The following is a 26655-nucleotide window of genomic DNA, read 5'->3' on the forward strand; positions in this document are numbered from 1 at the left end:
TGGTGGAAAGCACACTGTGTTGAACTGCCAAACAGCAGATAGTTGGAATGGGGAGAGGTTGACCTTTGTCATTGGCTTTGTCATTGGTTTATTCATTCACAATATCAAATTAAATAAGTCCATCATGAGAACAGACACGTGTCCTAGGGGTGGAGACAGGTAGGGTGGGTGAAACCATTAAAGAAAAAGTATCTCTCACAGATGGTGTCCTTCTTGCCTTTGAGATTTACCCTCTCTGCCATTCATTTATCCTCTGTGACTTGCCTAGCAGGTGTAAACATATTACTGAACAGTTGTGGCCCAAAGCACAAAGTATTCCCCATTAGTTTCCGTCAGATGGGGTTCTCCTCCTGCCTGTTGTCAGGGGGCCTAATGAATACTGCAGCCGTGGAGAGAGTAATGGAGGATTATGGATCTCCCAGCACCGATCCTCCTCTTTTAAGGTGCCTGTAATGGCCTCCTTGTTGACATAACAGTCTGCAGCCTCGGTGTGGGATTGCACTTATGAGCGCTGATGGGCCCCGTGCGACTCCTCGCTGCAGTCCTGTCCAGGAATGACTGATGATTTGCAGCTTTGGGTCTGTGCGCTGCAGGTGAAGGCAAACAGCTGCAAAGTGAAGGATGAAATGAAGACTAAATTTGCCCGGCGTGTTTGCAGGCCTCATTTCTGAACAGCCTAGTTGCCACACACACAACTGGGACAGTGCACTTTGCACTTGGTTTTCTGCTGGGGTTTCTGCATGTAGCCCTTTTTTCCTGTGTTGTATATCGAGGCAGCACTGCGCCCACATCCATCCTCATTAGGCAGGGAATGCCACTGCCTTGGTTCTGCAGTTCTGTCGAGATGCAAGACTGTTTGCTCCCCGATGGTGCTCACATTACTCACTCCACACTTACCACTGCGCCTAAATGTCAAATGTGCCCTAATATGCATGTTAGCTTGGCTATTATTCTTCCTTGCTGCTTGTCATCTCTGAAGTATATTCACCATGTTGAACGCCATGTTTTGACCTAATAGTGAATAGAAATATAATAATGAACTGAGCTTTATTTAGGTAGCTTTGTTTGCAAGACTAGATCAATTAACTGTGTTACAGTCTGTGCAATTAAATATTTACTGTAAGACTGTTTCTGACCATATAATTGTGTATTAGTAATTAGTGTAATAAATTGAATTGAAATCCGTTTGTTTGTGTCTGTGCAGAGAAGAGGAAAGCAAACATCCTGGACAATCTGAACAACACTAACGGCACGATCATCGGCGTGACGTGCTGCGTGGTGCTCATCCTGCTCATCGTGTCCGTGGTGGTGCAGATCAAGCAGCCGCGCAAGAAGTACATCCTGCGGCGCGAGGACTTCGACCCCACCATGTTCCAGGAGGTGTTCGAGCCGCCTCACTATGAGCTGTGCACGCTGCGCAGCGCCGCCGCCTCCGCCGACCTCGTCGACCTCACGGAAGACTTCGAGAACTACCACAAACTCCGGCGCTCATCCTCGCGCTGCATCCACGACCACCACTGTGGTGGTGGTGGCGGGGGCGGCGGACTCGGCATGGGCGGCATGGGTCTGGGTATGGGTATGGGTATGGGTATGGGAATGGGCATGGGTATGGGCATGGGCGGCTCGCATTCACAGCTCTCCAGTGCCAAGGGCAGCCGTAGCAACCTGACGGCGCGTGAGGCCTCGGCCGCCGCCGCCATCCTCAGCGAGCTCCCGCCACAGCCCGTGGTGAGGCCGCTGCTCCCGCCCACCGGCAACCGCCGCAGCATTCTAGTGATGAAGCACAGCTACTCACAAGAGGCTGCCAACGACCCCTGCGACCTCGACGACGACCTGGAGGAGGTGCCCACAACCAGCCACCGGCTCTCCCGGCATGAGAAGGCGGTACAGCGGTCAGTATCCATTGATTTTTGATGATGAGGAACAAACATCACACAACATGTGGGGGACCTCTTTTGCCCAGACATGCGTTTCGAATTCCTTTCCCCTCCACTTAACCTCTTTTCACTTACTGACTTACTTTTTTTTCTCTTTCTCTGCTCTTTTCCATCTGTTTTGTTCTTCTCTTCCTTGTTTTTCATTATGTTTCTCTCTCATTATTCCTCTTTTAGATTAACTGCTTATTTCTTGCCTTTTTTTGCTTTTGTCTTTCCCCTCTTCCCCTCTTCTTTCAGGCCTATGCAGTCATGTACTCTAGGTAGGGTTGTATATGAGCAGCAAGGCCTGAAGTCTTGGAGCTGCTGAGAGTTGCAAGCTTTAGAATGAGATCTACTGTAGCTCTGGACATGCCTGCATGTGCAGCTCTCATGCCAAGGTTTCTCCTCCTCTGTACTTTTGTATCCAAAATCTTCATTTTATAATGTGAAACTGCACTTAAAATGATGCATGGCGATTGCTATTAGTCACAAAGCCACCTTTCTGAGAGGCACCTTTTTATTCAAGTATTTTTACACTCTCAAAAGGGCTTTAAAAAAGGATCAGTGATTATACTTTTTTGAATAGACGTAAATGCAATGCCAGGGTCACATGCAAAGAAATATTTATATATATATATGCACATACACATATTTTCTATGTGGATTAAAATTGGCATGTTTAAGCCTGTTCTCTAATCAACACAAGATATTATTTTATTGTATCGACCTGCACACGAATTGCTTGATATATTTTTAAATCAATTGTTTACAAGTGTCTGTAGAGATTATGAAAGTACATGTGAAAGCGTTGAGAGTAGTCTCCTGCATGCACGTTGTGTGTGTGCTTTACCGTCTGCCTCTCGGTATGACTATGTCTGCATGCTGGAGGTCTAAAACTGGAGTTAAAATAACACTGCTGCACTGCTCTGAGACACAGTCACATGAGACATGCATTATAATCTCCCTATGCAAAACCAGAAGGATGACATTAAAACAAATAGCCGTGATATTCCAGGTTCTGCCTCATTGGGTCTCTAAGCAAACACGAGTCTGAGTACAACACTACTAGGGTCTAGGACACAAGCTCAAGGTAAGCGAAACCTCCGAGGGTGCAAAACCCTATTCCTTTTTCTCTGTGTAGTCAGTGTTTGCCAGTCAGTCAGTGTCAGCCATGGTTCTGTGTCCTTTTAAGTTTTGTTTGTTTGTTAGTTTATTTATTTCGTGTATAGTGCATTTTTGTACTCATTCGTGTGTGTCATTGTGATGGAACCCAGACATGGGAGGTCGTAGCTTGCTTAGTCGTGAGGTCTTGTGATTTATTTGAGTTCTCATTCAAGCTTCTTTCAGTTGGCATTGTGATCATTGGCATGGACTGTGTCAGTTGGTTTTCTGTTCTCCATATTGTGCATTCATACGCAACTAACCTGTTACACCTCCACATTCCCTTTACTCTTGCAAAAGGGTGATACCCTCACATATCTAGTGGTGTCACTGTCTATCAGGAATTATGATTATACTGTGCACATTTCTACACATTTGTACATCTGTACACTATATACTGTACATACATACATTCTAAACATGTACAAATGCTACTATTTATGACATAGCACATGTACTTAGTACATATTACATTGAATATTATTATGTATGAAAATTGTTCATGTAACATACATATTTATGTATGTAATTATATGATAATTCACATACACACAAACACAAAGGGATGCCAGAGGTTATTTGTATTTAAATTAACAGGTAACCAGTCACATGTTTTTGAGTAGGGTCAAGAATCTTCTTGGTTGTTTGTTCTGTGTGTGTGTGTTTTTGTTTGTTTTTGTCTATCATTCAGTGAAATGTGCAGTGTGTTGTCGGTGCCGCTTGCTTATGTTGTACGTTATGTTGCATTGTCTCCATTGTGTAGACTTCTTGAAAATAGTGCAATCCTGGATCAGTACGAACGAGCTTCAATCACATATGAGTGTATGGGACGGAGATACTCACCAGCATGAGGGTTCACTCTGGAGATTCTAGAGGCATCGCTATGACAACCCTACCCATGTACATAAACACTCTCAGCAACAAAGGACTTCAGATTCATTGAAAATGACTTTTCTTGATATTGAGCTTGATATTTTAATTCAGGGATGTAGTGTTCCAGTAGGTGATTTTCTTGTATGATCACATTTTGTAGTCCTAATTTCTCTGAACACAAAAAAATGAGTGTACAGCTAAATTCAGCAACACATTTGAGATATTTTGATTGTACAGGATTTGCAAAATGTAGCATTACTGTGCAAGAAGAAAGCTGATCAAATCTGTTTTGTTGATGTCACGCTGCATGCTAGTACCTCATTGTCCCATTAGGAAATTAGAAATACAGATTTACTCCTTAATTGCTTGCTAGTTCGTTTTAACAGATAGCCCTGCTAACATGCATATTTTCTAGGTGTTAAGAAATCAATTCTTCTTGAGACCTCTGCATGCATTTCATATTTCCTGGGAGGAGAAAATCATCTAATTTTTTGCAACTTGCATTTAATTAGCTTCCTAAACCATAAATCTCAGTATAAATATTATAAAGAAACATATGGGAAGACTGCAAATACAGTAACCCTAGTACACTCATAATAGATTGCATGTCCTATCTCAGTAAAACAGTGAAAATACAGTTACAATTTTTCTGTAGAAATGTTTTATTTTGTAACCTCATTCTTATGAGAGGTGCTGTCATTTTCACAAAAGTTAAAAATGTTGCACACAATTTAAAAAAAAAAACAGTGCTTGCTACATTTAAGTGGCATTGACCTTTTTGTACAAATATTCACATTTTTGTAATGGAATCAGTCGGACACCATTTTTGAGGCTAAATGCAGACTTTTCAGGGCTTTGTTAGAAACAACAACAAAGCAGAACCCTTTCATCTCTCCCCATATATTCATCAATGAACATGTCATGATGCCTAAATGTTTCCCTTTCTGTTCCCTTGTTATGTTAGAGAATATAGGCACATAGGCTTTGTGTCTGTTGGCAATAGTATTGCACCAGATATTGATAAAGGGAGTAATCTCATTTAACATTTAAGAAAATGATAAAGGATAGCAATGAAAACAATGGTAACGACTATGACAAATATTCTGGGTTGTTAACAAGAAACTTATTTAGATAGTATGTTTGACATGAAATTGTTCAAAAGGTAGACACTGTTCTTGGTGAACCAGGATTGGTGAAACACGAACTTTGTATTCAACAACAAGACGTACCATATCTTAAATTATGCAAGTGCACAACAATTTAGTAATGAGCAGGAGATTGGCAAAAACGCAAAGAGATTCTCCATCAATTCTACATGTTTCGTTGTTTTCAATTCCTCTCAGAGAAATGTTAGTACAGTTATACTAATAAAGTACTAATGAAACAAGAAGTCACCATTCTGGTCCAGTGGTTAGGTCTAAAAGCTCGCTGTTGAATAGGGTCTGCCTGTTAGCCTTTTTTCCCCGTTGATACTTGTTACAGCTTTTGCACTCTGAATATAGCGAATGGTGCTTCCAAAACACACTGGAGTCAAATTAAAACTGAATTATATATTACAGTAACAAAGCAATCCTCATAAAGTCTTTATTTTCCTGCTTGATTGCCTGACTACTCGTGTTTCTGTAATGTGAAAATTAGATTTTGTGTTGTGTTGCCATTTGTGTGCGGTTTATGTACGCTGCCTCCTTATCAATGTGCTGTCATGAGTGTTCTATCCATACTGCGGTCCATTTTGTATGTATCTATCATTCATACAAGGGACTATTCAGCTTCATTCACTCTCTGTCTTGTGTGAATTAAATGAGCCAAATCCCATTATCAAACAGAAAGAGTCACAACCAGAGATGAACTGTTGCTAATCTCTGATGAATCTCTCTTTCTGTGTTTCTGAATGGATTAAAATCTGGCTTGATGTATACATCTTGACACAAAAGGTTTATTTGTGGATACGTTATTTTAAGTTAAGTGTATAACACTAAATGATTATTAACTAACCATGAGGTTTTTACAGAAGTAGACAGCAGCCTCTCTTGTCTGTTCAGATAACTGCACAGTTGACACCCTTGACGTCCTATCAAGCATAAATTGTCCATAAAATGTCCCTTAAAGTCCTCGTATGTCCTTTCCGGCAAGTCATTATCAGTCCTGGCAGGATCCACGCTTTGAATGTCCACACTCTTTTCTCTCAAAATGTCTATGCAATATATGAAAACAAGTGGGCCAGCTAAGGGCCATCTAAGGGCTATAAAGAGAGCTTGCTATAAAATGGACCTAATAGTGTTTTTATTTTTCTACAGGCAAATACAACATTTCCCTGCATCTTGCCAAGTGTGACAGCTTATGGTGTTAACTCTCTCTTTAACACCCTCATGCATCTTGAAAGAACTGTGGCTTTGAGTAATTTCAGTATTGTGATTAAAATCAGTCTTCTGTGAGTGCATTGGGTTCTCTCTCTCTCTCTGTGGAGGAAGTTCAGACCTTTCGTTAGCAAAACCTTTTCTCACAAAGCGAAACCTGGGAAGTGGCTGAAATCTACAATCTTGTGAGACTGGACTCACATTCTTTTTTTTTTGTTTTAAAGAAAACTACAACAAGAACCTTTAATGTACATTTGCTCATTGAGAATGACAAAAAAAAAAAAAAAAAAAAAACAGGTGTGTCCTTTCACTTTTCTTTTTTCTGTCTTTTCATTTAGAAACTGTAAAATTGTGTTGCTGAAATGAAACGTTTTGGATACAGACTGCATTTTTTGTCTCCCACTTTGGGAAAAGCCATGATGTTGGTGACTGCTGGAGCAATGGGATTTTAATCTACCACTACTGGCAACACAGATTCTGACACTTCCGTGGTGAGGCATTAAGTGAATAAAAGATGTCACATAGTCTAATGTCATATGGAGGGTTTGGGAAACAGTGAATGTTGAATGGTGTCCTTGAGTTCGTAGCCTAGAAAGGACACAAGATCCATCTGGGGATGTGTTAATGCCCTTATAAGAAGAGGCCTGCCCTTCACTGGGTATAGCCTAATGCAAACGATGATATCTAACTCATCAACCACATCACTGAGGTGCTTTTCAAGTAGCATATTTCTGGCCCAGACTAAACTGTGTGTATATGTTTCAAACTGAATTTACTTGCTGAAAAAAAATGAGAGACTTTATTTGAAAATTAAATGCTGGAAAGAATGTTTTCAATAAACTGAGACCAACTGAAAAAGAACCATGTTCATCATGTTTTTGTTTGTTTGTTTATAAATAAAAGGGGGGAAACATGATTTTGGTTTTTATAGCATATTCAAGCCACTCCTTAGGTCTGTATATGTTCTATTGCAGACTTTTGTTCACGATTTTTGCATTTACATTGACATTATTGAAAGGATGTACTATCATAGAGGCTTGTTATTATAATGGCGGAATTACCTGGAGGAAGACCGTGAGGCCACCAGAACATGGGTTACCAGAAACAATCATGGCAATATTTTCCCATGCTTGTTTGGAGAAATGTTTCTACTTTTCATTTCTCATTTGTATTTTTTCAGTTACTAGCATTCGTTTTTTGGTGGCAAAACATTTGAAATAAAAGTCACAAAAACATACTTTCCGATGTTTTGGGTTCACCCTCACTGAATCACTAGGTTATGTATGCATAGTAATAATATTGCACCCATCGGCACATGCAGTTCAACCTCACGTCTTCTAAAGTCCTCTAATCTATCCTCATTTATGTCATTGACACATCCATGATTCATGGCAATGTTGTGTAAAACACTGGGGGGGCACGTATGTGAATATGGTTGCAGTATAGCGCCAAGGACGCCAGGGAACCCATACTTCTCCCAGAACGCCTGCTTAGCCCTCTCTTGGCTGGGTGTTACGGGAAATGTTATGAATTCCCCAGCATGTCGGACTAGACCTGACGTAACTGCATGTATAGCCGAACTTATTGCAGACTGTGATAGGGACAGTGTGCGTCTGTTCCCAGCTCATCTGCCAGGAGATGGCAGACATCAGAACCGCCATTACAAATAATCTGAATCATTTGGGTCAATGTGTACTCTAGATGTATGCCTATTTTTAAAATATCTTGGATATGGATATCACAATGATTTCCTCATGTGGTAAATACTTTATTTTCCTTGTAATTATATATGGCTTGCCAAAAAATGGTGTAAATCTCTCGTTTAGACGAGAGAAGTAAAGTGTAGCCTACTGTGCGGCCAAGCACGCGTCCTTAAAATAGCGTCTGAATACGCGCCACAGACTCTACACAATGCACCTCTGACATTAGACTAGGTTTTTTCTGGTCAACGGCGCAATGTCGTTTTGAAACTGCAAAATACCACTTGCGCCTGAGAAACGCCTTCTCTTTTCAGTGCAAAACAGTACAACAGTGCAAAACAATACAACAGTGCAAAATAATACAATACAACAGTGCAATGGATAAACAATAGTGCAAAGTGGATAGTCCAGGAAGAGCAGGCATAAATAAATACTCTATGGTATTGGGTTACACAGGAAGGGTGAAATAAATAGATATGGTTGCGGGGGTAATTTTACATTGGTTATTTTTACAGTGCCACAGAGAGTTAGCTGTTCAGGAGAGAGACAGCAGAGGGAAGAAACTGTTCTTGTTTCTGGAGGTCTTGGCGAACAGAGATCTGTAGCGCCTACCAGAGGGGAGGAGTTGAAACATGTTGTGTCAAGGGTGGGAGGGGTCTGCAGTTATTTTTCTTGCCTGCTTCTTGACTCTGGATGTGAACAGGTCTTGGATGGTGGGCAGGTTGGCACCAATGATCCTTTCTGCAGTCCTGACAGTCCGTTGAAGTCTGTTCTTGTCCAGTTTGGATCCAAACCAGACAGTGATGGATGTGCAAAGAACAGACTCAACGACTGCTGTGTAGAATAGGATCAGCAGCTCCTGAGGCAGGTTGTACCTTGTTTCTAAGCTGCAGAGGAAGTACATCCTCTGCTGGGCCTTCTTGATGATGGTGTTTATGTTGATTTCCCACTTCAGGTCTCGGGAGATTGTGGATCCCAGGAACTTGAAGGAGTCCACAGCCAACACAGTACTGTTGAGTATGGTGAGGGGGGGCAGTGCTGGGGGGCTCCTCCTGAACTCCACTGTCATCTCTACAGTTCTGAGCGTGCAGATGGCCTTGATGTTCTTGGGCACAGGGACGATGGTGGTCATTTTGAAGCAGGTGGGGAGTACAGACAGGCTGAGGGAGAGGTTGAAGATGTAGCTGAAGACCCCTGCTACCCCTGCTACCCCTGTCAGCGCAACCCCTGAGCTTATTTACGTATTTCCACAAGAGCATGTAACAAGAAAAAAAAACAATGAGGCAAAATATTCCATACATTGTCTGTCTTATTCAGGACTTCTGGAGACTATCAGAGGATCTGCTAGATCCGTCTACCTCTCTTCATTCACCCCCCATCTATTCCCAATTCTAAATCAGACAGAACCACTGCTTCTTCGGTAAGTTAAGGGTCAAGTCCAACTTGATTTAAGAAGATAATTGTTGGTTAATATAATTGATAATAGTCTATTCCCGGTTTTGCAGTTTTCCTTAAGCCTATTAAAGCAGCAGTAAGGCATTTTGGTCTTTTCTTAAATGTTTGTGAGACGGTCTGTCCAGGATCTCAGAATTATGGTGCATAGTGTGGGCAACGAGTGGGAACACCTGTTCTGTTATAGCTGTTCTTTATATGACCATGTACCATTTTGGTCAATACTATACCAAATTAATTTGAAGATGATATCAGATATAGCTACTTAAAAAAAAAAAACACACACACACACACTGAGTGGCAAATTGCTACATTAGAAATTATTTGATAGTCTTGCTTTAAGGCAGCCATGTCTTACCACTTACAGCCTGACTAAGAGGGCGTGTTCCGGCGGTGAAGTGACGTCAGTGCATACACTCTATTGGTTTAACTCGCAGAATGTAAACTAGGCGACTAGTCCCACTATTTATTGGTACGCTTTGCACTGACGAACAAAACATGCGCCCGATTTTTCCAGCGCGCCTGTTAACCTATACGCTAGCGTTAGCCAGCTAAGTAACGCTACCACTGACAGCAATCTGTCTCGCTGACACAACATAATTGTGTTTTCTAATGTTGTAGTCGTATCACTGGTATGAAAGCTCTTGGTCTTAGAGTGTTGTCTAAACGAACTGTTATGCGTTTCTTAAGAGTCCTTTGAGTCGAGGATTTTTCAAAGGACAACATGGTGTTCCCCACTGCTCTCACGCAACTCAGAGTTGCATATCGAAAACTACCACTTGTAAGGAGATCGCAATGTCTTCAGCATTTGCACAATAGCATGCACAACACCTCTCCATTACTTATTGCGAATGTTCCGAGGCCTGTTTTGCTACGGCTGTCCGAGTATGCATCATTTGTTCACAACAACATCGCAGTGTCACAGAGTCGTGGTATATGTCTCGATGTGAAGTTAAGAAGTAAAGCGAGCCATGGAGAGGATAAAGAACAGGTGTCTGTTCAAAGGGCTCAGAGCGGACCAAGACTTACCGCAGGACAGAAAGGTAGCCATCCTGTGTTTATTCGAGCATGTTCTGGTTATGTTGTCGTCATGTGTGTTTCCATATATGTACAATAGTGTTTCCTTTTCTCCTCAACAGTAAAACGGGCTGGCAAGGATTTCACCTACCTGATCGTTGTCCTCGTTGGATTGGGCGTGACAGGTCAGGGTTTGATTGAACCCTAGGGCAGTGTTCATAGAGCAACTCTGCAACATGCAAAATTACTCCGTGAAAAATGACACAGTGGAATTATGTATACACTTACATGTGCAAGGAATGATTCCAAATCGTGCCTGTTGTTACGCGTAGCTTTGGTAAACATTGCTATTTAAATTGATGTGACCCCTTGCTACCTCACGTGCCATACAAATAGCCAATAGTCTTAACTGCCCTTAATAGCCATGCTGGATATTTTTTTTAAATACTCAGTAGTTGAATGCTATTTGGTGCTGTAGTTATACCAATAGGCAGCGTTATGCCAATTTTACATCTGGCAGTTGTCCTAATGAGCTATGCTTTCCCTGCCCAAAAGGTGACAAGTCCGTGTCAGCTCAGTTGTCATTTTATAGAGCAGTGTCAATTTGATATGCAGTTAAAGAAGAGCAATTTAATTGATGGCTGAAACCATTTGGAAACATTTCTTACGACTTGTTTTTGTTTGTTTCTGTGTACATCATGTGTCAGAATGAAATGGGTCGTGCATCTCTGCTGTCATTCTAGGTGGACTATTGTATGTTGTTTTCCAAGAATTGTTTTCATCATCTAGTCCAAGCAAAATTTACGGGAAGGCTTTTAAGAAATGCAAATCAAATCCAGAGGTGAGCTTTGTTCTTATAATTCATTTAAGTGTTTCAACAGGATAACCCAACCTATGTCCATTTAATGTGCAGTAATCATAATGTCAAATGTATCTGAATTAACCTGTGTTAAAATGTAGGTCATAGGAGCTTTTGGGGAGCCCATTATATGTCATGGGGAGACTACTCGAAGAGGCAGAAGGCAACAAGTTAGGTAAGGGTGCATGTGCCTTTTAGAGGTGTGATCCTTGATTATAATCCATTACCCTTTTCGTAAAATTCAGCTGAAGTCTCCTCACGTTATTCTAGCTGTCCGTCGTGTGTGTGTGTGTGTGTGTGTGTGTGTGTGTGTGTGTGTGTGTGTGTGTGTGTGTGTGTGTGTGTGTGTGTGTGTGTGTGTGTGTGTGTGTGTGCTCAGAATAAACTCCAGCGTTCGGTCACAAACCTGGCTCTGTACATGGGAAACAAACAAAGTGCCATGGGCCAAGTAATACACAAATCAACATGTTGCTTCAGGAGCACTGAAGGGCGGGATGTTATTTGATTGGCTGTTGAGCAGAAACGTCAACCTTTTGCCAGAATTGAGGACTGTATCTTTCACAATATGAAAAGATGCAATCAGGGCTGATTGTGAGTCATTATGGCAGATTTGGCAGAAATATATATATATATATATATATATCCTCAGTGTGAATGCATTGGCCTATACTGTTACTGAGCATACAAAGTAATCAAAGTAATAAAAGGACACACACTTGACCTGGTCTGCACCTCCGGCATTACGATCAGAAACCTAAACAGCACCAAACTCACCATTTCTGACCATCTGGCTATCACCCTGGACATAGACATCCCTGCCCCCCATGTTAGAAAGAATCGCACCATATCATTCCGGAACATCAAGTCCATCAACCTCATCTTGCTCCTCCACCTTGGCTGCCACTGTCTCTGCCTTTGCCCCTATTTCGACTGCCTCCTCCACTGCCCTGGTCAATTACTATAATGATGCACTCTCCTCCAGTCTTGATGTCATCTCCCCCAAAAAAACAAAACTCGTCTCCTTCACCCACCCAAACTCAACTGCAAAAAATCAGAAATACTCATCATCGGCCCAAACTCCCTCACCCGCCCAGCCCAGACCTTCTCTCTCACCATTGATGGCTCCATCGCCAACCCGTTGCCTCAGGTCAGCCGGCCAGAAACACTCTGAAGACCATCAGGACCAAGTGCCGGACCTGGGTTGACGGCCTTCTTAGTTGCTGCTCCCTCCCTTTGGAACGCCGTCCCCATCCACAACCATCAGGCTCCCAGCCTATCATCATTCAAAAAAGCTCTCAAAACCCACCATTTCCACTTGCCTTCACCTGCTAACGCTTGATCCTTTTCCCTCCCAACCCTCCATCACGTGACTAATTCCGCACAGCCTCTCCACTTTTCTTTTTTTCTTTTTTTCTTTTTACTAAAATGTTCTCTTTGGTTACTTATTTGCTCTTTTTGTGTTTTTTTTGTTTTGTTTGTCTTTGCCCTATGTAAAGCGTCTTTGGGTACCTACAAGTTTAAAGTATTATCATTATTATTATATATTATTTGTGTAGTTTGATAAATATGCAGTCATGACTGTCTTCCTCTTTCTCTAGTCACATGGAATACATAAAAGATGGACTGAAGCATATGAGGCTGAAGTTTTACATTGAGGGGTCAGAACCCGGACGACAAGGGACTGTTCACACAGAGTCCAAAGAAGTGAGGATGCTGAATTTCCTTTCATGCCCTTAAGAATGTTTCCCTAACTAACATTGGAAACCTCAGTTCAGAAAAGAGGAATGTTCTTTAGTATCTTAAAGTCTTGGTTTTACAGCGGCTGTTCACTGTTGAAGAAGGTGGTTGGGAAAACTGACTGCAAACACGTAGCAATCCAAATGGCATCTCACACGGGTACACAGCAGAACGTGGTCTGGGGCTAGATTAGGGCTAGGTTCACTCTAGATGGTACTCTTTGGTATTTGGTATTGGAAGACAAAAATAACTCGCACCTGAACTTTCCTAGTTCTACTGTTAGTGTTAGGCTGGCCTTCCCTCTCCACTAGTACCACTCTATTCACTATGGCCTGGCATCAGGAATGTGTGTAGTTCATAATTAAATGTGAAGCAACTTGATTAGTCTTTTACCAAATTGCATCGGGACTATTCTCCTGCAGCATCTTATATTGTCAGAAAAACTACTTTTGTCATCATGTAAATCAGCCTCCTTAACCTGCTGACTATCTAGCCTCACCATCTAGGACTCCAGACTCATCTGGATCGAGGGTCTTAAGACTATTTTCCAGTAAGAACTGAGCTGAGCTGTAGTCTGCTAGAGCAAGACTATGCTAACATGACTTTACATACAAATGTGTGTAGCTGTTTGTTATTCTAGATCAGAAGCATGCATTTATAATTTATAATAATTAGCCAGCATTTATCTCAAATCTTTCATGCATACCTTGTTTGCACTTATTACAACATCAGTACTGTTTACTTGCATTAATATGTTGCAATAGAATTCATAATGGTGAAAAACTGTGTTTAAACTTCAGCTTAATGTCTCTTCACAGAACCCTGAAACTGGTAAATATGAGTTCCGCTACATTTTTGTGGAGATAGACACCTATCCAAGAAGAACCATCGTTATCGAAGACAACAGATAAGGCTGCCAGTAGAAGTGATTTTCTCAAAGTTTTGTATTTTCACAAAATGACGACCCTCATTGAATATCTATGTCACCAACAAATATTGAGTGTACAAACACTTGGAATAGAATTTTTTTTAGAAAATTTATTGAAAGCAACACAACATTCAAATGACACTAAATAGTATTACAGGGAGTACATCATGGGATCATCCTCTGCAACATAAGACAATAGTATTGAGCCGTGTTTGTATATAGTGTAATTTACTTGGCATATGGTTTCCCCCTTTAATGTGAAGACCACTTGTTAAGTGATAGGGGGGTGTTGAAGAAACCAAGGTCCATTCTTCCAACTTCCCATGTGCAAACAGTCAGTATTTGTGATGTTGATTGTGTTTTAATTGTTGCTTCATTATTGATGGAATAAAATGCCAAACTATCAAATGTCCAAAGCACCCTTCTTTTTCAAGAATATATCTAGTAATCTGGATCGGAGTATTGGATTTATTTGTAGTTAATATATATATATATATATATATATATCAGCAGTATAGAACAGTCAAATCATATTTTCTGTCGTTGGACTACAACATGCTGCATCCTATGTGACATGGGGGAAACGGACTTTCAACATCATCTGCACTCTTCAAAGAGCAGGTAAAGTGATTACACACAAACCCACGGGATGGAAAATGGCTTATGTTCATATGCAGCTTATGCCAAACAACTTTCTTTGGTCAGAAGATCACATTGATGATTTAAAACAATTTTACATTGCCACAGAATTTCTCTTTTTCATCCTGCAAATAAACCATGCGTTTACACTGCATTTGAGTGAATCTCGCTTTATAATAACAACGTGTGGTTGCAAGATATCACCACTAAGGGGCAGCAGTGGCCCCTTTGGTAGGTACGACTGTTCTGAAGTCCTTACAGCGAGCAAATTGATTGCTACATGTAATAGATCTGCCTATTTGCGTACTAGACCCGCCCTTTCTGTAGTTATTTGTTTGATGCGGAAGGAGCCCACTTTTTGATATATGGCGCAAAACCTGAGAATATGTTTTTACAGTTTTGAAAGTGATAGTTTGTTACGCTAGCTATCGCTGAGTAACGTATAGGAAACCATACCAGTATAGCTGGCTAATTTAACTAGCTAGCTAGCTTGCTAACGTTACTTTCTATGGACAAATAATGGATCAGTTGGTTCTTTCTCTTTTGGAGCGTTAAACAGAAAGGTATGTAGCTAAATTATTGTATCGTTCGTGATCGTGTAATGGCGTTAACCAAGGCAATGGGAATGTAACAGTAAGTGTTCAGTTGTCTTTAGTGTAGGTAAACGTGTGGTAATAAGAAACTACTATTAATTAGCCAGATACAAAATAGCTAGGATAGCATGGCTAATTATTGTTGTCAGTGTTTGGCAACATGATGGTGGCTATAGCTAGCACTCAACGTGGATAATAGTTTGCCAACAGCGAGTCAACGTTTCCTACGAAGGGGGGTTTTGAAACAGAAAGGCATGGTTTTGTTCAAGTTCAAGTCATCAACGTATGATGTGGACAAGACACAACTAGCTAACGGTAGTTGTTAAGTAACTGTTAACGTTAGTAAGGATTGTAGGGAGAGCATCAAATAGGGTCTTTGATAACGGTATCTTGTTAACATTAGCTGTATCGTTAATGTTCCTGTTTTCATGAATGACAAGGAAGATTGCTAACGTAGTGTGATATCACCAGATATTATCGCTTAACACTAGTCGACAAATTGTTCAGCCAGCTATCGTTTGGTAATTGGCCATCTTGATATAATTACTGGGATTTTTGTAACACTAGCTAATTTAGCTGGCGTGCATTAATCTAATAATAGTCTGCTAGCCCTGACAGACTCCGTGTGTGGCAATCTTTGTTATGGATTGAAGGGGGGGGATTTGTGGTCTATTAGTTGCATGTTTGGCTGTATGTATCTGGCCAGCCCTGGCTCTTAACTTATTTGCTACACTTGGAACAATGGACAAGCGAAAGCTCAGACAGAGACATCAGTTAAACGAAGTTATGTAGAAATGGACGAATTATCTCTAGCTAGCCATGTACCAACCTTACACACAGTTGACTCAAGTGCCAGCCTTCCGTATACAATAGACTTGCTAACAAGACTGAATAAACTCATTCGGCGAGACACTGATGTGGACAGTTGGATCTGTTTTTCAGCTGAAATAAGAGACTGGAAGATGAGCACGTGAATCGTCTTAAGCAAAACATTCCAATCATGGAGCTCTACTGGTACATGTGAGTGTTTATAGTCTCGCATGCAAACTTGGGATGTGTAGTTCTGTAATGCTCTCTGTGATAATCGATGATGTTTTAATCATTATTTTGACTGGGGAAGTAATTCAGACAAACTAACTTTTGTCTAACAGGTAGGCTACCTATGTTTCACTGGGTATTACCAAAGTCTTCATAAGCTTATTATGTCCGGTATTACTATTCAGTGGGATATTTACTAAGCGAAACACCAAGTTATTGGTTGTTTAGGCCTTCATTTGTTTTGGGCTTGTAGCAGACTAATTTAATTATCATAGGGATGTTTGTTGCATTGACCATATGCTGACCATCTTCTCAAAGTTACTTCCAGCTCAATACTAAATCTACCATATGACCTTTTCTGTGCAGTGTTGTAAATGTTTTGACCCTCCTTGTGATTCAGTTAATAGCTTTTTAAGAACTTGTGTTTAGACGTAATATCACTGTGCTGTGGATATAACAGCAAATATATATAGCCTACCTGATGTGAGTTTTTTTTAATGATTTAGTTTCCTCTGTGAAGTATATTCGGTGTAGTTGTGGTAAACACACTACCAAACAAGCTCATGTGATACACTGCTGCACCACAATACATTCAGCAATTTGCCATTTATACATACACACACACATACATGCACTACACACATACTATAAGTGCCACAAAAATGTTTGCTGGAACACCGACTGTTGATCTCTAATTTCTGCCATTTCTCTGCCTGTTAATAGAGTTGTCATAGTATTTATCATCATCAAGATCTTCTTCTACATCTGCTGGTACCGGACAAGGCAGAGGCAGCTAGCAGCATACCTGAGCAACCCCCGCAATGCCCAGATTGTGATTGTGGGAGGTCGGGCTTACCTGCACCAGATGTGTGAGAGGCAAAATGTAAGTGTGCAGATAAGATAAGACAGACCCATGAATTTACAATTAGACATGATTTGTTAACCCGTTTTTGTTATTGGTGTTAATTCGAGTGGTTGAGCATTTGTGTTGGAGCCTATTTATGTTAAACAATGCTACTGATAATTTCGGCTCTTGGCCACATACCTCACTGTCAAGTAAGGGGACACTGAATTCCTATGAGGTCGCCCGTCATGGACTGTAATCTGAGAAACACTTAAGTAATGCATGCTCTCTCCAGTGTTGTTTCTATAGTCCCTTTCAGTCAGTTTTAATGATGGTGACTCAGTATCGTTTCGCCCCTTTCTGCTCATTTTCTGACCTGGCTGCTCCTTAACCTATAGGCCTTATTACTACCATGATTTAACACGGAGAGTTGGTGTAACCCTTAAATAATGGGTGAAGCCCATGACAGGTCTCAGTAATGTGCTACACATTTGGCTCTGGCTTCATATGTGGGCTGCTCTGTCGGGCTGACTGGTGCCTAGCTCTCGTCAAATCTAACCTGGGACTGTGAACGTCCAAAAGTGGAATAAGAAAAAAAAAAAACTAACCAGGAACAGCCATGCTCAAATGGCTCCCAGTCAATGGCATGTTAACTGTGTGTAAGTGTATGTAGATCCAGCCATAGCTGTAACATTCTTTATGTACTAAAGCATAACTATGTCCACAAGTGGCCCAAAGTAATTTTTTTGGACTCCCTATCCTTTATACATGACCAAAAGCTTTCGGGGTGGTTTTGATTTGTGATAACTTCATTAGACAAAGCCGTGGAGTCAGTGTTGCTCAGTGTTCCCCAGTGTTGTTGGGGCACCTGGAAGCAATCTGCCTTGAATGAAATCTCCATTTCAGAGATTGATTTCAGCCTTCTGCTCACACTCAAGTGTGATGTCCTCTCTGTTGGAGCATAATGGCTTCCATATTAGCCATCCCTGCCAGAGAACGCCCTCACCGTTTATCTGAATTGAGTGACTTCAAAATGCTGTCTGTTACAGTGGGGCTGCTTTGAGTGGACGGCACGCACACACACACACACACACACACACACACACACACACACACACACACACACACACTCACACTCTCTGTGCACACACCATTCCAATTAGATTTCATTATGCTCTCCTGCTGCCTCCCCTTTCAAACCTGTGCAGGTACCCCTGCCTTCTCTCTGTGCTGTAAGGGTGTATTTTTAGTGTTGTCAAAAGCAGTCTCTGGGCAGGAAATGCCCTCAATTTATCCGCTTGCAAGCTGCATTTCAAACTGACAAGAGGACACTTTTAGATGTCTGTAGGCAGTCAAGCACTTAAGAGCAAATTAAATTAATTCATAACATTCTTTTCTGCCTGACGTGTAGGCTACCTCCTCTTTATTCTCACTATGCAAATGATAAATGTACTGTAGATGGTTCTAAAGTTCTAAAGTGTGTGCGTGCGTGTGTGTGTGCGTGTGTTTGCATGTGTGTTTGTGTGTGTGAGTCTTTCTGCTTGATTTGTAGGCTACCTCTTTTTTCTCACTATGAAGATGATGAAAATGTACTGGAGATGGTTCTTAAGTGTGTGTGTGTGTGCGTGTTGCTGTTACATTTGACCTTTTCTAACCGAGCCTCTGTAAAAGGATGATGTAAGCTGTTTGATGTTAAACAAACGTCCTCATCGGGGATATGCTGCAAACAGTGCCCAGTCGTCGATGTAACTCCATGCAGTTCAGCTCAGGCCTCATCAGCCAGAACTGATGAGAGGTGTTGCAGACATGCCCTCCAGTCACATACAAATACGTTTTCAGTAGACTGTGGTGCGAAGCTGCTACCAGTCACATTTAAGACAAAGACTTTGTGGGACAACAGAGGTTGTGTGGAGAGTTGCCAATCACAGATTTGCAAACATCTCTCATGAAAACGAAACTGGCATCATCTTCACTGCCAAATAACACTCGGATGGGTTCTGCATCACATCACATCATTTATTTAACTGCCTGAGGCCAATACAAAGTATGGGCATGTTATGTGCAGTGAGATTTTATGACAAACTGATAGAAGCTTGTCTTGCTTGGTGAGTGACAGACAGTGGGCAGTTTATATAACTGTGCCAGTTTATTTTACTAATAGTTGTTGCCAGCACTGGCCTGTTTGCTCAGTGTGTGTGTGCGCGCACGCGTTTGTGTTGTGTGCGTGTTTGTTATCTATGTGTGTTTCTCTCGAAAGTGGGTGTTTTGACTCCGGCTGTTGCTTGTGTCCACAGACGTCAATCTGGCCCAGCTGGTACGGCGGGCAGGAAGAAGGCTCGGTGGGCGAGCCCTCAACCTCGCTGCCTCCGGACTCCTCCTCGCACCTGGACATGCCGCCTCCGTACGAGGCCGTCTCTGGAGGTGAGAGACCCTGCCACCCACCCTCGCACATCTCACTTAAAGAAACGTCCTGACTGGAAACATGTTCAGACAAGTTATTAAATATAGTTTTGTGTGTGTGTGTGTGTGTGTGTGTGTGTGTGTGTGTGTGTGTGTGTGTGTGTGTGTGTGTGTGTGTGTGTGTGTGTGTGTGTGTGTGTGTGTGTGTGTGTGTGTGTGTGTGTGTTTGTGTGTGTGTGTGTGTGTGTGTATGTAAGTAAATGTAGTCGGACATGTTCAGACATTTTGTTGCACAGCATACTGATACTAGAAAGGTATTGCGATCATACCCTGCTGTCAAAAACGGTACTATACCCCATTTTATCAATAGTTCTTTAAAAATGACAGTGTTTTCATCAGAATCATATTTCCTATGAGGTGTGTGTGTGTGTGTGTGTGTGTGTGTGTGTGTGTGTGTGTGTGTGTGTGTGTACACAGCATTGCTTCCACTTCCTGCAGGCACATTATTTCACTTACATAGTCAACCGTAAGCCCAGGGACACCACAAAGCCTGTCTGTAAAACATGTTTTAAACCTACACAGACCAACACGTCCAATTTGGCAAAGCATCTCGACAGACATGCCAAGCCACGTCCAACGAGTGGGATTTATTTAGTGACAAACTCTTTTCACCATCAGAGTTTGACGAGGCAATTAAGGGCAATGAACTGTTTTAATTTGGCTTTATCGTTTAGTTAACCGCGATATGCAAACGCAACTTTCACACTGGTAACGTTAACTTGCAAGCTGCTATAAATCCGCCGATCACAAGTAAATAAATAAACAATACCAGTAATAAATTATCAATTAATACTCAATCAGTACTGGTGGTGGTACTCATGGCATGTACATTTTTGTCAATAATTCTCTCTATTACTGGAAAATGTGCACAGTAGAGCGCAGGCCTCTCCAAAGGAGGTGTATTGAGTATTCTTCAATGCCGTGATATCTAGTTTGCAAAAGAAATCACATTCACTGAAGTATAGGCGACATCAAGATAACTACATACCAAGTAAAAACACCATGACCTTGATCGAACTATTTACAATAATCCAATTGTTAATGCTATGAATGTACCACATTTGCTGTGGTATACACACATTTAATTACCTGAAAATCATTATTATAGGAATATTACAGTGAATATTATGATGATGATGTCCAATCCTCCTCTATCCAGCTCTGGGTCACTCTGAAGAGTTACTTGACTGACTGAACTTACATACCCCACGCTCAAGAAAAGTGTTACTTCACTGACTTAACTTACATACCCCACGCTCAAGAAAAGTGTTACTTCACTGACTTAACTTACATACCCCACGCTCAAGAAAAGTGTTACTTCACTGACTTAACTTACGTACCCCACGCTCAGAGAGTGTATGTAGACCTACAGTGAAGATATGAGGCCAAGTTCGCATCTATTGCTGTGGTGAACAAGTTTTGGATTAGAACGCAGACATGTCCCCTCCTACCTTTATTTGGAATGTCTGGAATGATTTTAGTGGTATTTGTAAACACTTGTTTTTTTATCAGGGCAGGGTTGTCCTGGAACATCACAGCTTCCTCTTCTCTGAAGTTTAGGATGTGAACAATGCCAAGAATTTAGTCAGAATGTTTACCGACTCGAGGCCAAGTTGGGTGTACAATCAACCTCAGCTGAATCAGCCATCCAACATGTCTCCAGAACGCCAAGTCTGTCTCGAAGAAGAGTGCGTTCAACTGTTCCAGGCAAATACTCTAATCCAGTTTCTCCGAAGAAAGCACAGTAGTGTTCAACTCTTTAACAAACCACATGTTTCTTCATTGTGTATATCCGGCCAAGTGGGCTATATTTAGAATTGTTCTCCTCGCTCGTTTACAGAGAGTGTCTCTAAGCACAATCCATTACTAAACGAGTCCCCACACAATAATAAACCAAAAGCAAGCTGCTGCATAGATTGTGAGCACCTTTTGTCATACTACGATCCTCCATCTTCCGAGGTTGGAGAGAGGACAGACCGATGATGGCCAGTCAAATTCTAGATAAATGTCCATCGCTTATTTGGATACTAACAATATTTACTTTGCTTGTAACCAGGGAGACACACTGTCCTTTGACTGTTCATTTAAGTTATGACTGACTTCCTGATAATGGTGAACATATTTCAATGCTAACTGTTTCAATGGGGGACAAAGGGGTTGTTATAAGGTCATCACCAAAGGCAGTTTGTTCTGTTCAAATTTTCTCAAACTCGAAGCACGCCTAGCCTATATAGGTGGTATACCTAAGGGCAACTGAATTAGAGATAACATTCAAACCGCTTGACAGTCAGTCAGTCAGTCCCACACCGTGGGCTTTGGCTCTCCATCCCCCCAGCCTTGCCAAGAGGCTGTATTTTCTAGCCTTCTCATTCCAACCAGGACACCTCCACCAAACAAATGGCCACTTAGCCAGGGCAGAGAGCTCAAAACAGCTTCCAAAACACCACTTACTGTTCCTCTCTTTAAAATGTGTGAGTTGGGGTTGTGTCATTCGGGTGGGTTATGAGGTGCAACACGTCCACTTTTTGACACTTTCTTTCAGATGTTTCCAGACCCGAGTTTAAGGCTTGTAAAGGCACATTGATTGTTTCTGATGTCCATGTTTCCAGCCCCCAGTTTGAGGCTGTTAATGGCACATTGATTGTTTCTGATGTTCATGTTTCGAACCCCCGGTAAAACACTGTTAAAGGCACATTGATTGTTTCGGATGTCCATGTTTCCAGCCCCCAGTTTAAGGCTGTTAGAGGCACATTGAATGTTTTCTGGAGGCACTCAGAAATGCGAACTGCTTCCACTCCATGACTCATCATCAGTGATCTAAGAAACAAGGTGCCATTTTGAGGCCTCATGTGATTGGATGTCTGCAGCGCTTGAGTGCATCTGCATTAGGGTGAGGTTAACCTCAGAAGCTGCTTTTAGCCACAGGTGCAGTTCGCCTGCTCCCTTTTAGTGCACATTGAGAACATAAAATAAGAGGCAGATAGGCACGGCCATGTCTTTGAAACATGATTAGATTAAGTTTGATTTGGTAAACACATTGAAACCAGGAAGAAATGTTTACTTGAAGGTTAGAGAACCCTGGACAGTGTTCTCATAGGTTAGAAACACCCAGGAGAGTCCTTGAGTTCCTGTTTTAGTTGTTGCTTAGTAGAACATTCAGCTTGGTCATGTTTTCTTTAAAACCACAGATTGGGCACTGCAGCTTGAGCCTTATGTAGCGTCCCTCAGCGTATGTATCTAAAGGTATTGAGGGAATTGTAGTCATTTGGTTATTTGCATTACTAAGTAGTTTCGGACAGCCACAGGAACTTCTTTGGGTATTGAATTTGAATAGGATATGGTTTCGTTATGAAATGGCACATAGAGGAAAGCAAAAGATGACTAATTTGGCCCAACTGCGTTTCCTCTGCACACCTGTGTGGCTGTGTCTGCCTTTACAGAATACACTCACAGGCTGTCATCGCTGGACAGGATGTTGGGTAATATTTTGTGGCTTCTGCTCAATGGAAACAATAAGCCAAGAAAACCTGCGCAATGGTCCTTCTCTGGAATTTGTATAATGTTCAACTTTTGACAGTTGGTGGGAGGGATGGATGGTCATCAGGGTGATGTGTAATGTTCACAGGAAAAACACAAGTCCGGAACAGTCCCTGGCTGCCAGAGCTGTTGACTTGACGGTATTGGATCTGGATAGCAAAACCTTGCAGCCTGTGTTAAGGTGTACAGTGCCAGTTCCATGACTCATTAGAGGATATGGCAGTATTTCTTGAGGAAGCAAGAGAACAATAGAGTGGATACCAGATACATGGTGTGGATATTTATTAGGTGCAAAGAAGAACAGTACTGCTATGTCTAATGACTTGTATTGGGGGTACGTAAGGGCACTAGCTAGGGAAACTAGCTCTAGCAGATGAAAAGGTTTGTTTGGAAAGCCCACTGTGGCTTTCAAGGGGAATTTACTGCACTGCTCATGGTTATTTCCTCTGTAACACTGACTAACGCAGTACAGTACGTGTTTCCGCATTGTGGTATTTCCTGTGAGTGTGAGTTGACATAGTTTTGGGGTTTGCTGTTTCCCCCTCCACTGCTCAAAGCTGACTGTATGATCCACTCTTCTTCCGCCAGCCAATGACCTGAAGCCGCCTCCGTACAGCGAGTATGCCATGCCAGAGGCAGCAGAAGAAGCAGCCGGAGCCCCGCCCATCGCCATACCAGACAGCACAGACGCCAGCAACTTCTCCGAGGCCCCGCCTCCGTACACGCCCAGTGCCACCTCGCCAGCCAATCGGCAGCCGGACGGTGGCAGCCATAGCCAATTGCGGTTAGAGGAGAGACTGTGATAGCGGAACCTCTTCCTTAATCCTTGTTGTTTTATGCACATAATGCCGACGATGGCCAAACTGCATTTCCAATTAGTTCAGCCTCCTCCCTGCCTCTCACCCCCTCCCTCTGATATTCTATTTTCAACACATTTCCCTCTTTTTACTCGTGCTGTTACAAATCATTTACCCAAAATAAAACGCTAAGATGTTGCTCTTTCAGAGTGTCTTGTCCACGATCTGCTCTCTGCCTGAGCTGCAGAACATTTATTAGTGTTGATTGCACGGCTCCTCGACCCTGAGAGTCTCATCAAGACAATGACCCCTGTTTTGCCAGGCTTGAGCTCCACTCGCTGTTATGATCCTCTCTGAAGTATAAATGGTGCTCTGATCGCAACCAAGCCCTATGGTTGTTTTTTTTCACAGAATAACCATGGAGTCCGATCTCTTCTCCTACAACTTTGTTTCATCTATGTATACCAGCTTACATTAGCGTAAAACTCAGAGAAAATGCCATGTGATTTGTGCAGTGATACCTTGTTATATTTTCTTAAATACAACAAAAAAACTTGCGTTACATTTTTGTAAGTGTCTAAAAGGTGACTTTCAGAATATGTGTAAATATACAATTATATCTATCTCTTAACAAGCGATCCTAAAAAGCAGGCCTTGGTAATCTGTGGGCATGAAAGTGCAGTGACTTCTGCAGGATTGCATCATGGCGCCCTCTTATATTTTCTCATAGTGATTTAAAAGAACAAAACAGAGCAGGAAGATTCACAGCTGGCACCACTGGTGACGTCAGTGCAGCATTTAGTGATTAAACGTTAAGGTGGAGCGCGCTTACACCCGTCCTCGGTATGTCTCCCTCGCAAGCACGTTAAGGCACGTTAGATTAGGAGAAACACGATTGGGGTGTTCATGTTTTACTTGTGGGTGTGCTATAAAAAAAAAGTCACTGCAGGATCAACTCCAGTCTGAAGCACAACTGGATCAGAAAGGCCTGTTTGTTTTTCGTTGTTTTGTTAGCATCCAGGTGATAGACCCGTGGAAAAACGATTGTGGTGGTGGTGACTGGGAAAAAACTGGTTTATTGACTTGAACTGAGTTGCCAACACCAAGCCAAGGCATGTGTCTCAGTGGGCTTAGACTGTTAAATCAAAGAAAGTCAGTCACGAAAATCTTCACGTGCTATAGCTTATTAATGTATGTTTAATTAATGATTGTAGTCATACTCAACATTAGAGTCATGTGGGTTAGAAGTTTTGTCTGACTAACTGTGTGCCTGCCTGTGTTACACGAGATGTCACGAGGAAAACTGTGTTTCAATTGTAATGTTTTTGTGTTTGTATGATGCCAATTTGGTATGTTCATGGTGGTTTTATTTCACTTTACATGTCATGAAATCATACGAGATAAGAGTTTTAATTTTGCATATCCAACAAACCATTTCAGAATTTGTTTTGTATTGACATGCATACTCTTAACAAAGTGAGAATATGTCATGTAAATGCTCACTTCACTCCTGTATAACCCCTCTTTGTATAGACTATTTTTATATTTGTAAAATACCGTCAATCCTCAGTCAGTGTGAAATATAATCCAGCAATCAGTGTGAAATATAATCACCACTCTGGTTCCCGACGAGGTTGTGAGGTGAATAACTAATTAAAAGTCCTGCCATTTTGACAGTAACAATTATAGTTGATTCTTTTTTTTCTGTGTTGAAAATGCCAACCACAATGTTACCCACATATTATGTTTTCAGCTTTTTTTCAATGGAAGAATGATTTGTGTCATCTTTTGCTCAGAGGTATATTCTGAAAATGCAACAATTGTGCAGGGATTTATCTTACTAATATTACCACATCAACATGTAAGAACTGTTAGTGTTGCAGATATGTATTTCATTTTGCTAATAAATTCACTGTTGGTATAGGTTGTCTCTTGGTTGTCGTGACAGGAAAAGGACAAACACCTGACCTCCAGTGGTTTCAAGGAAGCCAAACCTCAAACTACGATCTCCCTTGTTTCCATTGAAGTTCAATTATATAGCATTTGTAGCATATACAGCATAGTCACTTTAGTATGGTAGCAGATGGTGAGTGTAGCAGTGCTTTTATAGCAATAGTGGTACACTTTGGGCATTCAACTTGCTCATTATTTGTATTAGTTTGGTTGAAGCAACAATGATCTGAGGTGGTCTGTTGGTTCTAGGTTCAAATGGAATTTTAAGTTTTGTGATTGCAACTATTGTTCACCTCTACCCAAGGAGGTCATGCTTTCCTGACAGCAGCATTACGCAAAACCTACCAGGTCAATTGTCATGAAACTTGGTGAAGAGGTGGAGCATGGGCCAAGGAAGAACCCATTAACTTCCAGAGCGGATGTCAAGTAGTGAATCCCGGAATTCTGAAACTTGTGTATATGTACGTATGTATATTTTCACATAAGGTCAGTTTCATGCAGGGGAGTGAGCAGGTAGTAATGTGACTGGCTTACCATGTTCCTTCAGCCTCCATATTTGTCTTGTGTTCTACTGTATGTGTACTGTATGCTACAGATTGTGTAGGACACATGCTAAATGGATCTTTAATTGACAGAAATAAGTTTGGTAAGTACATCATATTTGGTTACATACCCACAGTCACACTTTTCTGCAGCAGGTACTAAAACAACAGAGGTTTGAGTAAACTTCAGGACTTTTTATGGAATTTGGTTTGTCCTCAGTTGCACTCTTTAATAGTTCAGAGGGCCTTTCC

At 41.6% G+C, this 26655-nt stretch overlaps 3 protein-coding genes across 4 annotated transcripts in view; all 3 read left to right on the forward strand.

Annotated features, from left to right (window-relative positions):
* The window catches only part of neto1l (neuropilin (NRP) and tolloid (TLL)-like 1, like), a gene marked incomplete at both ends in the record, with an annotated part of 73806 nt that extends 70814 nt beyond the window's left edge, over positions 1-2992 (forward strand). The window contains 2 exons of the mRNA XM_080855467.1: positions 1205-1892; positions 2932-2992. Of these exons, the coding sequence (XP_080711593.1) occupies positions 1205-1892; positions 2932-2992 (749 nt within the window). The remainder of the gene's footprint in view (positions 1-1204; positions 1893-2931) is intronic.
* Positions 2993-9968: 6976 nt separating this feature from the next.
* Positions 9969-14400, forward strand: timm21 (translocase of inner mitochondrial membrane 21). The gene is made up of 6 exons (XM_080855667.1): positions 9969-10502; positions 10599-10661; positions 11220-11317; positions 11437-11510; positions 12934-13039; positions 13891-14400. Exons 1-6 carry the CDS (start codon positions 10184-10186, stop codon positions 13981-13983), a joined length of 753 nt encoding a protein of 250 aa, XP_080711793.1. The 5' UTR covers positions 9969-10183; the 3' UTR covers positions 13984-14400.
* Positions 14401-14957: 557 nt separating this feature from the next.
* Positions 14958-25829, forward strand: LOC308378644 (uncharacterized protein). Of its 2 annotated transcripts, none has more exons than XM_080855595.1 (5): positions 14958-15202; positions 16175-16252; positions 16994-17153; positions 19409-19535; positions 23700-25829. In XM_080855595.1, exons 2-5 carry the CDS (start codon positions 16233-16235, stop codon positions 23912-23914), a joined length of 522 nt encoding a protein of 173 aa, XP_080711721.1. In that variant the 5' UTR covers positions 14958-15202; positions 16175-16232; the 3' UTR covers positions 23915-25829. The 2 variants fall into 2 exon arrangements, with proteins under 2 accessions (XP_080711721.1, XP_080711722.1); XM_080855596.1 differs by lacking the exon at positions 14958-15202 and adding an exon at positions 15471-15547.
* Positions 25830-26655: the final 826 nt, after the last annotated feature.

Source organism: Sprattus sprattus (genome assembly GCF_963457725.1).
Source record: "Sprattus sprattus genome assembly, chromosome: 17".
Classification (NCBI taxonomy): domain Eukaryota; kingdom Metazoa; phylum Chordata; class Actinopteri; order Clupeiformes; family Clupeidae; genus Sprattus; species Sprattus sprattus.